At 52.8% G+C, this 15,402-nt stretch overlaps 2 protein-coding genes across 5 annotated transcripts in view; one reads left to right on the top strand and one right to left on the bottom strand.

Annotated features, from left to right (window-relative positions):
- The window catches only part of LOC102993620 (short transient receptor potential channel 2-like), a 26,700-nt gene extending 15,472 nt beyond the window's left edge, over positions 1-11,228 (top strand). Inside the window, 11 exon segments of the mRNA XM_055082871.1 lie at positions 674-865; positions 958-1,008; positions 1,011-1,101; positions 2,126-2,218; positions 5,640-5,773; positions 5,776-5,846; positions 6,394-6,468; positions 6,470-6,522; positions 6,645-6,723; positions 9,267-9,396; positions 10,313-11,228. Coding sequence (XP_054938846.1) covers positions 674-865; positions 958-1,008; positions 1,011-1,101; positions 2,126-2,218; positions 5,640-5,773; positions 5,776-5,846; positions 6,394-6,468; positions 6,470-6,522; positions 6,645-6,723; positions 9,267-9,396; positions 10,313-10,704 — 1,361 coding nt within the window. The 3' untranslated portion in view covers positions 10,705-11,228.
- A 92-nt stretch (positions 11,229-11,320) lies between these two features.
- Positions 11,321-14,912, bottom strand: ART5 (ADP-ribosyltransferase 5). 4 transcript variants are annotated; one of them, XM_028485177.2, is made up of 6 exons: positions 14,539-14,912; positions 14,093-14,250; positions 12,708-13,118; positions 12,389-12,521; positions 11,770-11,802; positions 11,321-11,681 (listed from the first exon to the last, which is right to left on the bottom strand). In XM_028485177.2, the coding sequence occupies exons 2-6, from the start codon at positions 14,174-14,176 to the stop codon at positions 11,578-11,580; spliced, it is 765 nt and encodes a 254-aa protein (XP_028340978.1). In that variant the 5' UTR covers positions 14,177-14,250; positions 14,539-14,912; the 3' UTR covers positions 11,321-11,577. The 4 variants fall into 4 exon arrangements, with proteins under 4 accessions (XP_028340978.1, XP_028340977.1, XP_028340976.1 ...); XM_028485176.2 differs by having other exon boundaries at positions 11,322-11,684; positions 14,539-14,911; XM_028485174.2 differs by having other exon boundaries at positions 11,326-11,684; positions 12,389-13,118; positions 14,539-14,906.
- Between the last annotated feature and the right edge of the window lie 490 nt (positions 14,913-15,402).

Raw genomic sequence — 15,402 nt, 5'->3', positions numbered from 1 at the left:
TGGCCGCTGAGCCTGCGCGTCCGGAGCCTGTGCTCCGCAACGGGAGAGGCCACGACAGTGAGAGGCCCGCGTACCGCAAAAAAAAAAAAAAAATTTAAAAATAAAGGGTGTGGAAGGGCTTTCTAGGTGGACAGAACCATGAGTAAAAAAGCACATGCTTGTATCCAGGGAACGGAGAAGGGTGCGACGTGGCAGGGTCACCTGGCTAATGGGGTCCAGCTCCCAAAGACCCTCCATCCCCAGGTCAGGCCCTGGGCCCCGGGCTGATAATGAGCAGGTTGATAATTTGGAGCCCCTTCAAATCAATAGTCTTTAAATAGTTGTCCAATATATATTTGGTGGAGGGAAGGGAGAAGCAGATTTCGATCATTCCCTCCCAATAACCAGCTTCTCAAGGTGTTACTCACTTTCTGAGTTTATCAGCCAACTGGGATCAGTGGCACAGGCTCTGTGGCAGCTGAGTCTGCATCAGCCAGAAGTTCTCTTTATTTTCACATAAGATCTCTGTACTTAAGCAGACTAAACGTCTACATTTTATCCATTTCATGCCTTTCATATTTTAGTTCTCCCACCCCATGGATAGTTTCCCCCCACCAACCATACCTGCAACCCAGCTCTGACCTGGACGGAGGAGGTGCCTCACCCTGTCCTGGCTCCCTACCACCTTCTTCAGGCTTCCTGTGGTTTGAGTGTAAGGAAGTGTGGATCGAGGGCCTGTGCAGTTACCTCTTGGACTGGTGGAACATCCTGGACATGGCCGTCTTGTCCCTGTACCTGGCGGCCTTTGCGCTCCTGGCCGGGCTGGCCCACAGGCACTGCCGGGATGCCCCGGACGGGGCTGCCTGCCGCTACTTCACCTCGGCTGGTGAGTGCCTCCCAGCTCAGCCCTGAGTCCCCCAGTCCCCTCCCTTCCTTGGTTCTCGGCCTCAGCCCCTCAACCCCGTTCCACCTGCACAGAGCGGAGTGAGCGGCGCACGGAGGACCACCAGTTCCTGGCTGAGGTGCTCTTTGCTTCACCCGCCTGGCCTACATCCTGCCAGCCCACGAGTCGCTGGGCACCCTGCAGATTTCCGATGGCAGGATGCTCGACGACATGATCCGGTGCATATTGCCCCTGCTCAGAGCGTCCTCCCCTCCGATGGACCCCACTTGATCTCCTTCTGAAGCTCCCCAGCTCTAGTTAGCACAGGGATTCTTATCCTGGGTTGCTTGTACAGGCTCCAGAGACCTCGGAAACCCTGAAACTACAGGCAAATTTTCGGATGTAAATGTAAAGGTACATTTCTCTGCAGAGAGGGTCTATAACTTTCATCTAATTCTCAAAGAGGCCCATGACTCCAAAGATCAGGAACCATAATAGCAGAAAGAGCCCTTGGCTGGCATTCCAGTCCCAGTTCCTTTGCTGTCTCCATGGCCCTCTCTGGGGCTCAGTTTTCCCATCTTTGTGGTGAGGCACTGGACTCAGGGGTCCCTTTGGATGGTTTCCACTGTACAACTGCTCTTGGAACTCATGGAATTATCTGTTCTTCCTGGTAATTATCATCTAATCATTTACAGCCTACCTGGCCTTTCACCCTAATCAGAGCCTATTGTTCGTGCCTGCTTCCCTGGGAAAACCCTGCCTGAGGTGGGATGGGCGTGGGTGCCCTTGATGGGAAAAGCCCTGGTTACATCTGTGAACATCTTCAGCTCAGCTCAGCTTGGAGAACTTGCCATCCCGCCCCTGAGACTCTCCTAGCCTTCCATGTTGCCAGCCAACTCAACTCACATGTGGCTTTAACTCCACTGGTGATAAATCCTGTCCAGTAGGACTCTGTGACTCTCCCTCATCCCTGTACCACATCTCAGCATCTCGGTCCCTCCCTGGGAGCCTGGCCCATCCCCAGCTTTGACTGTTTCAACCCAGAATCCTTTATTCTGGAGGGAGAGCTTCTGCTTCAGCACCCTTTAAATCCCTTCTCATTTCCCACCCCCTAATTTCTCTCTTCTTAATAATAACCACACTGAATCCTTGTCAAGTAGAGGCTGAGACTGGGAGCCATCACCCCCATCTATCTTCTCAGAGCCTGACTTCTCCCAGGGAAGAGACCTGCTCTGACCCTCCCCCATCCCCCCCCACTGCCAGGTTCATGTTCATCCTCACGATTATCCTGACCGCCTTCCTCTGCGGCCTCAACAATGTCTACGTGCCTTAGCAGGAGACAGAGCGGCTGGGGAAGTACTCAGGGGCAGAGGCAGGATGGGCAGGTGGGATTCTGGGACCGTGAACTTGGAGCTTAGTAATCACCTCTTCCTCATGATCAGATTCAACTTAAGCAATTTTGGCAAGAACGCAACCTAACTGATGATGTGTACTTTCCATCATATCCCATCAGGAGGCTCACAATGTCAGTTTAGCCCATTGGTGAGGCCCATTCATGAGGCCCATTGGTCTAGCAAACCTCTCCATTGAAAAGGAGATACCCTTGTGGTAACAAAGAGAGATGTTGAGACTGTGTGACTAGACCACTTTCTTGCAACTTTGCTCTGAGTGGATTTAGCATACACAGATGATTTTTGTTTAATTAATTAATTAATTTTTGCCTGCGTTGGGTCTTCATTGTGGCTTCTCATTGCGGTGGCTTCTCTTGTTGCAGGGCTCAGGCTCTAGGCGCGCGGGCTTCAGTAGTTGTGGCTCGCAGGCTCTAGAGCGCAGGCTCAGTACTTGTGGCACACAGGCTTAGTTGCTCTGCGGCATGTGGGATCTTCCTGGACCAGGAATCGAACCCATGTGCCCTGAAATGGCAGATGGACTCTTAACCGCTGCGCCACCAGGGAAGTCCCTCTACAGATGATTTTTTACCTGCATCAGTTATTATAACAGTGGCTTCAAGATGCTGATTTTCTATTACTGTCATTCCCTGTACATTTCTTTGCTGGCATTCTTCCATAAAGAAATGCTTCCTTCTCCACTCTTTTTGAATATCACTATGGATTCAAAGTTTTTTAAAAAATATAATAATCCATTACAGTCATTATTCTTTTTTAAAAATTAATTTATTTGTTTTTATATTTGGCTGTGTTGGGTCTTCGTTGCTGTGCGCGGACTTTCCCCAGTTGCGGTGACTGGGGGCTACTCTTCGTTGCAGTGTGCAGACTTCTCATTGTTGTGGCTTCTCTTGTTGCAGAGCGTGGGCTCTAGGCGTGCGGGCTTCAGTAGTTGTGGCATGCGGGCTCAGAAGTTGTGGCTCACGAGCTCAGTAGTTGTGGCTCATGAGCTCTGTAGTTGTGGCTCGTGGGCTCTAGAGCGCAGGCTCAGTAGTTGTGGTGCGTGGGCTTAGTTGCTCCGCAGCATGTAGGATCTTCCCAGGCCAGGGTTCGAACCCGTGTCCCCTGCGTTGACAGGCGGATTCTTAACCACTGTGCCGCCAGGGAAGCCCCATTATTCTTTTTGATACTCAATTCTCCCTAAATATGGCCAATAACTAATTCCTTGTTCATTCACTCACTCATTCATTGTTCATTCATTCATTCATTCACTCACTTTTTTTTTTTTTTTTTCGGTACGCGGGCCTCTCACTGCCGTGGCCTCTCCCGTTGCAGAGCACAGGCTCCGGACGCGCAGGCTCAGCGGCCATGGCTCACGGGCCTAGCCACTCCGCGGCATGTGGGATCTTCCTGGACCGGGGCACGAACCTGTGTCCCCTGCATCGGCAGGCGGACTCTCAACCACTGCGCCACCAGGGAAGACCCATTCACTCACTTTTTAAATTCATTCACTTTCTTAGTCATTCATTCATTGCTGTTTGAGTTCACACCCATTTATGACACCTTCTTTGTAGCAGGTCCTGTCCCTGGCACTGGAAGCACAGATAGAAGTGAACCAGACCCAGTCTCCTGGAGGAGATAGCCACGTGCACAAATAAGCTCAGTTTGAGATGATGAGTGCTGTGAGGAAGGAGGGCTTATGTTGAGGGTAACCAGAAGGGAAAGCCCCTTCCTCTGTCTTGATGATCAGGGAAGACTTCATAGAGAGGGGAACTCTGGACTCCACCTACAAAGATTGTGAACTTCAGAGAAGGTACAGGGCATTCTGGGCAGAAGGGGGCACATATCGAGGCAAGGAGGTATGTTTGGAGAATAGCAAGACTTCCTCCATGGTTGGTGCATGGAGGGGATTTTGAGAGGGGAGGCTGGAGAGGGTAGAGGGGCCAGGTCACGGAGCTCATGAAGGTCCTTCTGAGAAGCCTGGCTTGCCCAGCAGACCAGGGAGCTCCGGATGGCCTCCCAAGCAATCGTTCAATCATGAATTCTTCCTGAGTGCAACTACATGATGGTTTTATTGTTGAACCTGAAGGACCCATGGTTGGGCCTGTGGATGTTGGTCAAGTCTTTCTCATGGTTCCAAAGTAAATGGAGGCTTTTTTCAGACCAATCCTCTTACCAAGAATCCTTGTTCACATCCTGGCTTCAAGATGTTGAGGAAGTCTGCTGACACAGTTTAAATCATGAATCTTAGTGCCAGGGACAGGAACTAGTCCTCCCAGCCTGCTTCACGGGTCCTGGTGTCATTCCACAGTAGCACAGGCAGGCTCAGCCCTCCTGCTCATTTATGGGAGACAGCTAATTAAGTCAAACATATTTTTGCTAAAAACCTCAGGTACGTTGCATGGTGGGCATTTGGACTGAGAGTAGTTAGGAGCATTTAAAGTTTGACAAGCAGAAGTGCAGCACATCAGATCAGCATTTAGAAAGAACACCTTCAGTGCGGTGTGGAGGATGGAAGGACGAGAGAGGGACTGGGGCCAGAGACCCGCTGTGGAGACTGTTGCAGTCATCTAGACTTGAACTGGAGCAGCAGGGGTGGCTGCTTCTGTGGTCCAACCACCATCCTCTCTCACCCAGACCATGGCAACAGCTTCTTGACTGGTCTCCGTGCCCCCACTCTCTCATCTTCTGCTCTTCCACTCTCCTCACAGCAGCCACTGTGATCTTATCAAAAGTAATTCAGGGGTCACCCCTCTGCTTAGAATTCTTCATAGCTTCCTAAGGCTCCTAGGCCATAGTGAGGATCTTTGTTTTTATCCTACAGGGCCCTGCACGACCTGGTTGGTCCCTGCTTCCCTCTCGCGAGCTTCTCTCTCCTTTGCCCTCTGAGACGAGCTATGCTGGCCGTCTCTCAGTTCCTCAAATGCCCCCTAGACTCCCCTACCTTGGGCACACTTCACATCTCCTTCCCTTCCCCCTGGTTGATTCCCTCAACCTTCAGAGCTCAGCTTGAATGTTTTTCAAGGAAGTTTTCCCCAGCTCCCAGACTAGGCCCTAACATCCTGTGCTGCTGCTTTATAGCACTTGCCACAATTTAGGAATGTTTGTAGAGTTAGTGTCCATCTCACCCCCGATCCCCACCCAGAACATAACGTCCTTGAAGACACGGACTGTGCTTGTCTTGTTCACGGCTGTATCCTTAGCACCTGTTCCCGGCACTGCTATATGCTCAGTAAATTCTGGCGGGAGATCAGAAATGACAAGTGGTCCAACGGGCTTCGTGGAAGCCCAGCGCCTTTGCCTGGGTCCTGAGGGTGAGGAGGAGTGGGTCTGGGTGGCACTCTGGCTCATCTCCCACCCCTCACATCCTACTCTTCAGCCCCCCATGCCAGTTTCAACGAGACCTTCCAGTTTCTGTGCTGGACCATGTTTGGCATGGAGGAGCACAGTGTGGTTGACATGCCCCAGTTTCTGTTACCAGAATTTGTGGGCCGGGCCCTCTATGGTATCTTTACCATCGTCATAGTCACGTGCTGCTCAACATGCTCATTGCCATGATCACCAACTCCTTCCAGAAGATTGAGATGCGTGAACTGAGGGTGGCTCAGGCCAGAGGGAGGAAGAGAGAAAGGAATGGAGAGGAATAGGATGCAAGGAGTGGAGACATTTGGGTTCCTGCTCTGCCTCCACTACTGCCTTGTTTTGTGACTCGGGACAAGTTTTCCTCTCTAGGCCTCATTTTCCTCATCTGTAGGTTGAGGGTCTTAATGATGTTATTATTTTCTCCAGATACAAGTCTAGTGCTCTTTCCATCTTATCGGGGGGAGGAAGGATGTGTTGTGGAAAAGTAGGTGGGAACGTGAGAAGGGAGAGGGAAGGAGATGGATGGGTTAGGTTTTGTGGCTGGAGAATAGTCTGGACGGAACTGGATGTCAGAAGCATGAAAGATGGTGGGGAGGAAGAGAGGAAGGGGGGTGCAGGCAGGGGAAATGTGGGTGATAGGTGGAGGTGCAGATAAGAATGGGGAGAAGAAAGAGGTTGGAGAAGAAGAGACATGAGGGCTGGGGGGAAATGGGGCAGACTGAGTGGGCAGGAGGGCTAGGCACCAAAGTGGTCCTTGCAGAGCCCCTGCCTCCTGGCCCCCAGGACGCTGCTGACATGGAGTGGAAGTTTGCTTGCTCCAAGCTCTACCTGTTCTACTTCCGAGAGGGCCTGACGCTGCCCCCTGCCTTTCAACATCCTGCCCTCCCCCAAGGCTACCTTCTACCTTCTCAGGTGATGACCTCAGAGCTCTCACTCCCAACCCCCCAGCACTCAGCACCCCTATCCCAGCTCCTGGCCCATTAGCCTAGACCCTGTCCTCTAACTAACCCCTTCCCTCCATCTCAATTTCTCAGGAGCATTTTCCTCTACATTTGCTGTTGCTGCTCCTGCTGCAAAACCAAGAAGCCAGACTCTCCCCCAGTCCCCACCTTTGTGAGTATCTCCTCTGCCTGCTGTGGGTCTTCCTCACACCGGGTCTTCAACTGTATTGCCTATACCATCCATTTGTCTGAACACCCCTGGCTTGTCTGTCTTTCCTGGTATGTTTCCCAGAAAGCCTGCTCCCAACTCCTGCTCTCTCATATGGCTTGCCTTTCCCTCTTCCTGGCTTTGGCCATTTCCTAAATTTCCAATCCTGTGTCACCCAGCTCGAACAGAAATTCATGCCACCCTCCTCCCAAGGCGCCAAAACCCCATAAGCTTTAGGCAAAACTTTTTGCCCTAAACTGGGTCAAGATATCGTGGAACGTTTTTCAAAGTAACGTGTTAAAAAGCCAAGGGGAGAATGCCCCACAAACTGGAAATTAGAAGGTGGCTGAGGCCTGAGAGAGGAGGGCAGGCCTCCAAGGCACTAACTTACCTCTCATTATCTGCTCCCTAACTCAGTCTGGCTTGGCATGGGACCCCCTGCTAATTCAGATAGCATTACTGCCAGGTCTGTAGGGGGTCCTATCTGTTCCCCTTAAAACATGTTACCTGAGGGTCTCTCTAAGACAGGGCCTCCAGGTCAGCTCTGCGAGGCCACAGGCCAACTCTGAAGCTCTGAGGCCCCTGGATCCCCAGGTGAGGAAGGCCTTCCCTTATCTGATTGGTCAACAGTTTGTTTAACAGACATTTATCAAAGCACACCAATTCTGGAAATAAAGAGAGGCAGAATGGTGCTCCTTTGAGGTGCTGACAGTCTAGAGCATCAGAAGAAAATGGACTGTAATTGTGCACGATGACAAACCTATGATAGAAAGAAGCACAGGGGGCTATTGGAGCAGGGAGGAGAGGCCCCAGACCCAGCCTCAGGAGTCAGGGAGCTTCCCAGAGACCTTGAGGGCAGAATAGAATCCTGAAGGATAAACAGGAGGTTGATAGGCAGGTACGGTGGAGAAGGGAGTTCTAGGCACAGGAAACAGCATGTGCAAAAGCATGGAGAAAACATGACATTTACAAGAAACTAAATGGCAAAGGTTCCCAGTTCCCAGCATCCTGGCTCCAGGCTATCCTGCATGGTACCTCTTACACCCTAATGGATCTCAAACTCCACATTCTGGAACTATCACCCTTTCCCCCAGACCAGTTCCCGGCCCTGTCCAGGTTGCCAGGTGATGCATATTTGCAGACCCCATGTCAGGGCTGCTTCCCCTCTAGGGTGCAACTCAGCATCTTCACCTGAAGTTGTATTCAGTTCTCTGGGCCTGTGCTGGGAGTCACTGAGTCCTGATGGATCCCACTATACCAGCCAGCTGGGGGTCTCCCCCACCCTCCACTGAACCCCCAATGAGGTCCCACCCCTCCTCCAGCTGCCCCCCACCTCACTAGCCTGCTCTTTGGTGACCCCATCAGGTGTCTCCTCCCACCTACCCTGCACCTTGGGAAATGGCTTTTCCAAAGCTCTTATTCCTTATTTTATACAAGAAACATGCTTTATATACTCTGCAGCTGAAAGGACCCATCATTCTCTCTCATGCTTCTGCTGTACCATCTCTGTCAATCCTGTCTCTCCTTTTAAAATATTTAAGAAAAGGCTTTGCTTTTTAACATTATAAAAGTAAATAGGCTAGGGACTTCCCTGGTGGTCCAGTGGTTAAGACTCTGCACTTCCACTGCAGAGGATGTGGGTCTGATCCCTGGCCAGGGAAGTAAGGTCCCGCAGGCCACGCAGTGAGGCCAAAAAATAGAAAAAAAAAAAGTAAATAGGCTAACTATAAAATATTTAGATAGCTAAATAAATACAGATAAATAAAAATAATTATTTCCTAAGCATTTAGAGATCCTCTACTCCATGCCAGGGAAGTACCAGCCTGGGAAGTAGGCGTTATCACCATCTCCACTTTAAATCTGGAGACCTTCAGCCTGAAGAAGTTGAGTAGCTTGCTTGAGGCACACAGCGGCGAAGTGACCGAGCTGGGATTTGAGCCTGTCTTCTGAGTCCAGCACTTTGCCTACTTCACCTCTGCTCTCTCTCTCCTTTATCTGCCCCAGATGCCCGACTTGCCCTCCTGGTACTGTCCTGAGGCCTAAAACTGGACCCAGAACTAATCATTCTAATTTGCATGATGATTTCCATCTCATATGCATGAGCTGGTCCAAGGAGATGCCTCCCCACATCCCCTAGTCTCCCCTCTGCGGAATTTGAAGGACAGGGTTAACCTGCACTAACTCAACTCAAGAAAACCAAGGTTGGGTTGGTGGCAGGAGAGAGCTCAACTCTGCCTTGCTCAGCATTTCTTTCCACCCACACTCTGCTTCTCGTCCTAACCCTCACCCACCTCCCACCCTGGTTCTCTTGCATTCAGCCATTCCACCCCTTCTGGCCTCCATCCAGACTACCTTCCAGGTCTGCATGAGGGTCTAGATGTGTGGCCTTCAGGGATAGAAAAGTCTGCACAGACTTTTCCTCCATCTTTATTGCCTGGGGGAGGATGCAGTGACTAGAGAAAAGCTGGGGGTGAAGACTCTCTCGCCCTCCTGTCTTCCCATCCCAGGCCAATCCTGGGGCAGGGGCAGGGCCTGGGGAGGAAGAGCGTGGATCCTACTGGCTTCATGTCATCAAGGCTCTGGTACAGCGCTACATAGAGACTGCGTGGCGGGAGTTTGAGGAGACCCGTCGGAAAGGTTAGTTGCTCCCCTCCAGGCCTTCCCCATTCCTGTCCCTTGCTCAGCTGGAACACCCAGCCTCACACCCCTCCAACCAGCCTGCAGTTCTCTATGTGGCCCCCATCTGACCCACCCTTGGAAGCCACAACCTGCCCAGATCGTGTGGGCCCTTGCACTCAATTATCCTCGTACCTGTTTAGACATTTATTACACTCACTTGATTTAATCCTTCATTCCCGCCTTCATTCTTGTGTTCATTTATTCTCTCATTCACTTCCTTTCCCATTCACTATTCACCTTATTCATCATTCATTCATTCACTCATTCAACCAGGGTTCATTGCTATGTCCCCTTTGTTCCCAGCAGGGACACATAGGAAGCTTTCAGTCTGCTGAGGAAGAGAAAACATCTCACTAGGCAGAAAGTGCTTAGAAAAAGAGACACAAATTGCAGTGGGAGCCCAAAGAAGAGAAAGAGTCTACCATTTTGAGAGGCTCGTGGGAAGGTAGAAGGATAGAGTACCAGAAGCTGGAGAAAGAGGAGGTGGAATCAGAACTGGGCTCTGAGGGTGGGTATGAGCTGGACAGGTGTAGATGGGGAAGAAGGCAGAAGGGGTGGATGTACAAATCTCTACCCATTAGAAAATTTCCCATCCTTATGACTCCTGACCCCTTCTCTGGTCCATAAGACTTTCCTTCTTGGTATCTTCTAAACTCACCACCACCCCAGTCCTGCTGATTCATCTGCGCCTGACTCGGCCTGTCCACCTGACCCACATGCCATAAGCCAGTCCCTCACTTCCTCCAGTTCTCCTGCCTAGGACCCCCGCCATAAATGTCCCCTGGGGTTGTGCTGAGGGTAGAAGTGGTCCAGGGCAGGCTCATCTTCTGAGTGACCTCCCCATCACTACTGCCACGCTCCACCCCTCCCCAAGACCTGGGCAACAGACTGACGGAGCTGACCAAGACAGTATCTCGACTGCAAAGTGAGGTAGCTGGTGTGCAGCGAACTCTGGTGGAGGGAAGGCTGCGCCGGCCACCGGACGGTGCCAGCATCCTCCATCGCTCCATCACCCGAGTGTGCAACAGCTTCCATAACTTGGGCCCTCCCATCCCTGAGACCCCAGAGCTGACAGTGCCAGGGATTGTGGGGACCCAGGTATCTTCAGAAACTGGGTTTCAGGACACAGGCAGGGCCAGGACTCCAGCATCTGGAGAGTCTGGCCCCTCCTCCCCAGCTCACGTGCTAGGGCACAGGAAGCCAGAATCAAAGGGGGCTGGGGACGTGCCCCAGGAGGAAGACCTGGGGACCAAGGAGGGGTCCTGATGCAGTGGGAAGGTCCCATCTTCTGTTGCTGAGTAGAACAGCCTAGATGGGTGAGGGTGGGGCTCAGTAGGAGCCTGTGCTGCTTTCCTTGCTTCAGTAAAGCCTCTGTTCTGGATGTCAGATGCCTCCAGAGTGTGTGAGAATCTCTGTCTCTTGATGTTTTGAGATCCCCAAGCCCAAAATGAACCCTTGTGGGAGCAGGGCAGAGAGAAATGGCTTGCTCTGGGGTCCCAGATATCTGGGGCTTAGGATCCTACTTTGAGTTCCTTCAGATGTTTGGTGGAAAGGGTTCTGGACTAGGAGGTAAGAGTCCTGGTTTCAGCACGACCTCACTGACCTTCAGCAAGTTGCTTCCTTCCTTGGCTCTGCATTCCTCATCTGACAAATGGCCTAGGAAGCCATCTGTCCCCCTTCCTGCTCAGGGCTGTTGTGAGGAACCTCTGTCTATTAAAGTGTCTGGGTTTGCAGGTTACAGTGTGTGACAAGGGTCTGCACTGAGACCATGTCTAAAAGTGATCAAAAAGTCATTCTTTTTAGTCCCTCAGTCCCTGAGTCCCATATGGCCAGAGCAGGGCAGATGGTCTAGTCTCATGGAACAAACCAATCATGAAATTTGAGGTCACCACACTGCAACACTGTTTAATCCAGTGGCTGTCACAGCACTACCCTTGCTTGTCCCCTGGAGTCCCTACCATGTAGCGGGGATCCCTCCACCCTACCATGGCCTCAGATCCCCCAACATCCTGGCTGGGGAGATGGCTGCTAGGTCTGGGTCCGAAACCATGTTCTGGCTTCTCCAGGTTCTTCAAAGCCTCCCATCTTCATATGGATGTCATCATTTCCCAGGACTCCTACGTGGCAGGCACTGAACTTTCAGAGCACAGCTCCTAAGAGCTGGAACCCCCAAGAGGCCAAGGGCAGGGCCTTCGAGGAGAGCAGAGAGAAGGCCCCTTTGGAGAGTGAGTCAGCCTGTCCTCCTGCTGGAGAGAGAAGAAAAGGTGGTGAAGGGTCAGCAGGGCCAGAGGGAGTCAAAGTAGCTTAGGGAGGGGCAGGAGGGTGACTCACTTGGCACAGACTCACAGCTCGGCCTCTTCTTCGCTGCAACAGACAGCACAGTGAGGCCTCCATGCAGACAGACCCTCACACCCCAAACTTCCCTTCTCACCAGGCCCTGGCATGGCCATTCCCAATCTCAATCCAGCTTTCCCTTGTGCTAAATACAAACTTCTGACTTCCCTTCCTCCTTCTTCTTCCAGGAAATCTTCCCAGATTGCCTTTCCAACCCTGCTACCCTCCTGGCCCCACTCTGTCCCTGCCTCAGCACTTGGGAATAGCGCATGTGTTACGCTATTACGCCCAGGGCCTCCTGAGATCTGAAGCAGCACTCCTGTCACTTTCCTCTGCTTATTGCCCCCCTTAACCAGGTTCTTTTGGTGTTTCAGACTGTAGAGCAAAAGGAAACTTTCAAGGACATTTATAGAATCATCTGAGAATATTCACAGATCCAGAAAACACTTATAGGGCCTTCTCTGAGCTGGCAAAACCTGAGTCACAGAGAAAAATAACTCCAGCTAACTTCTAGCCCTCAACTTCCTCATTAATCACACAGGTCTCCTGAAGGCCCTGGGGACTGAAATAAACCAGAGACATCCTGCCCGTCCTGCTTCCCTCATGCATGGCTCACCACCCAGATAGGCGCAGTTAAAGTGGCTGCACATCTGATTATTGCTGGAGAGAGTCACCAGGTTCCGGGCTCCATCCTGGGAGAAATTGGTGACTAAGAAGACTTCATGCGGGGGGATCAGCACCTCACGCTCCTTGGGAAAGACAGACAGGGCTTGGATCGGGGCCCCAAAGCAAGTCCTTAGAGAGAAGAAGGTGGCATTACCAAATCTGCGGGCCACTGCCTCATCCAGGGAGCTGGAGGTAAACTGGCCTAAGCGGACAGAGCCCCCCAGCTCCTTGGGTTCAAATCGAATGGTGCCCACGCCTCGGAACACCACCTGCCCAGGTTCCCTGCTGCAGTCCCTACTGCCCCGCAGCAGCTGCAGGGCCCGGGTCAGGTAGAAATGCAGGGCCTTGAAGGGGAAGTGCTGCATGTAGAACTCCCTGGAGTCACCGCCTGTCCGCACAGCCTGGTTCAGCTCCCGGTATAAAGGGTTGGATGAGTTGGTGTAGACCATGATGGCGATTCCGTGCTGGGTTTTGAAGCCAGGAGGCAGGCTGAGCCCTGGACACCTTTGCTCCCAGGCCTTCTGGGCTGTCTCCCAGGACTCCCGCAGCCTGGTATGGTTAGCCATCTCCTCCGCTAGCAGATGGACTGCCTTCTCCTCCATCTCCTCCAAGCAGCCCACATAGGCATCATCAAAGGTGTTTGGAGCCAGGCTCAGGTTCTGGATGGAAACATTCTGGGCCTATAGAGGTAAGGAAGAGAGGAGCCACACAGGAAAGGGTGTAAGTTCAGGGTACTGGGCAGAGGTCCTGGTGGCAGATCAGTTCAGAAACACAGAATCTCATTTCTACGCCCAAATATCTGGGGTGTGAAATTTGGCAAGAGCTCAAGGGCTTAAATAACAGGCACTGGAGCCAGACAGACATGGGTTCAAATCCTGGCTTCACCACTTACGGGCTATGAGATCTTGGGCGAGTCTCTTAGCTTTTCTGGACCTCATGTTCTCCACCTATAAACTGAGGATACTTCCAACCTCACAGGGTTATTGTAAGGATAGCATATAGATCCTCACTTGTGTACTAACTAAGAGGGGTCATTTATCATTAGAGAGGTTCCTGCACTCAGTGGGACGTGGGGCTGGAAGACTTCCAAGCACCGTTCTGGCTCTAAGACTCAGTATGCAGGTTGCATACAAATGTATGGCCAGTCTCCAATTACCTGACCCCATCCCCATCCTCAGACTCCTTCTCCCTCACACAGGTGCTAGACACCACAGCAAGTCACTGTCAGCTCTGAGACTCTGAGTCCTCTCCTGCTCTGGAAGCCCTCATCCTCAAACCTGGGGGTGGGGATTGGAGGAGGTCAAGCCCTGGTCTGGGAGGGGCTGCGGGAGGGCAGTACACAGGTAGCCCAACGGAGTTTGTTAGGCTGGGCCTGTGGTGGGAGATGGGAAGTGAGAGGAGAAAGATGCAGGCAATCCCAAGGGAGGACCATAGAAGGAAGGAGGATCACAGCAGGACCAGTAGGTGGAGGTCGGGTTCTGGGAGATGGAATGGGAAGTTGGGGCTCCCTATAGGGATGGAGGTTCCTGAGAGGAAGAGGATTAAGAGGAATGGCATCCTAGAGAAGCGTCCCTGGGAAGGCTCTTTGAGGAGTCAGGCCTCGGGTCCACCCCAACTGTTCCCTTTGTGGCAGCAAATGGTTCCCTCCATTTACCTGCCAGGGGGCGTAAATGAGGATGCCGTTGAGGGTGTGGATGCCAAGGCAGCTAAGGGCGATCAACAGAGCCACCAACATCATTCCTCTGGGAGTCTTGGAGAGTGAGATCCCGATGAGGGTGGGACCAGCGACGGTGGAGTCTTGGCTTCGATGGGCTGGGGGACAGAGAGTTGGAGAGTTTCTTCTACGGTGTGAGGGGCCCCTGGTCTAGGACTTGGCCCGGCGGGGCGCAGGCGGTGCCCAGAGGAGCCCTAAGTGTGTGGGCGGGGCTTGGACTTTATCCTCTACCCCCCCACCCCGCCTCCACCCCAGCACAACCCGTCTCAGCTCCCCCACCTCCCAGCTGCCCGGGGGCTCAGCGCCTTCTGGTCGGGAATGATAAAGGGAGAGCGGTAATTTGGCTCCGCTTGGAGAAGGGAGGGGACGGGGGGCCGGGGACCCACCTGGAGGTGGCGGAGGCGGAGAGCGGGAAGGAGCATTGAAGGTTCCGGGCGGCGGGGACTGAAGTCTGCGGGGGCGCCGCGCTGCCCCCTGTCCCCGGAGTCCCGCGGATCAACGAAGTCCCGCGGCTAATTATAGCCCCACTGGCGGTAACCTGACAACTCTCTTCCCCAACGACAAACACTGGGGTTCGCGGGGCGGGGCTGAGGGCCGTACTTAACTCTCCTTCCCAAGGACTGCGAGGTCTTTCTCCAAGACCCTTTTCTCCGAGCAAAACCAGTGCTAGAGGAGGGGAATTATGAGACGTGGTCTCTCCCTCGGGCGGCCCCTGACCGCCACGGCCCGGGCTCCAGACAACTAGGCCGAAGAGACCAAGAGGGTCCAGCCAGCCGAGAGGTCACCACTTGTGCACTCGTTCATTTGCATACAATTTGCATATGGCGAACACGTGGGTCACGTGTGGTCCAGCCTGTTAGCGGCCCCCACCCCACTCCCTTCTCTTTATAACCCCTTCCCTTCAGCAAGCCTGGCCCAGATGCAGAGCTCTCTCTCTCACATCCTCGGGGTCCAACCCCGCCCCTCCCTAGACCCTCTCTCTGCTGACCTCTCAGACTCAGGTGACCCCATGTTTATCAACACTAGCCTTTCCCCTCACCTCCCTGGGCTTGCCTATAAATAACCTGGCTCTGAGTCTTAGATGCCCACTGGGAGGTAATGGGAGAAGGGGCCAGCTGAGGAATCAGCAGCTCTGGGAAGAGCTTTCTGGCAGCCTGAACCTCCGGTATCACGGCTTTGTCTTCTCTCTACCCTCTGGCTTTGGGGAATTCCTTCTCCCATCCCGAGACCTGGAACCCCAAGAAAGACCC

This window comes from Physeter macrocephalus, unplaced genomic scaffold (assembly GCF_002837175.3).
Source record: "Physeter macrocephalus isolate SW-GA unplaced genomic scaffold, ASM283717v5 random_310, whole genome shotgun sequence".
NCBI classification, from domain to species: Eukaryota; Metazoa; Chordata; class Mammalia; order Artiodactyla; family Physeteridae; genus Physeter; species Physeter macrocephalus.
The sequence above is the reverse complement of the archived record's forward strand: the minus strand, read 5'-3'. Positions and strand labels throughout refer to the sequence as shown.

What these genes read in the sequence shown, in the direction of transcription:
- ART5 (XM_028485174.2), bottom strand. Translation starts at nt 14,176, where the DNA reads ATGATGTTGGTGGCTCTGTTGATCGCCCTTAGCTGCCTTGGCATCCAC. An exon ending in TCATTTACGCCCCCTGGCAG is followed by an intron (nt 13,119 to 14,092) that starts GTAAATGGAGGG and finishes TTACCTCTATAG; the next exon opens with GCCCAGAATGTTTCCATCCA. An exon ending in GAGCTGTGAGTCTGTGCCAA is followed by an intron (nt 11,685 to 11,769) that starts GTGAGTCACCCT and finishes TTCTCTCTCCAG; the next exon opens with CAGGAGGACAGGCTGACTCA.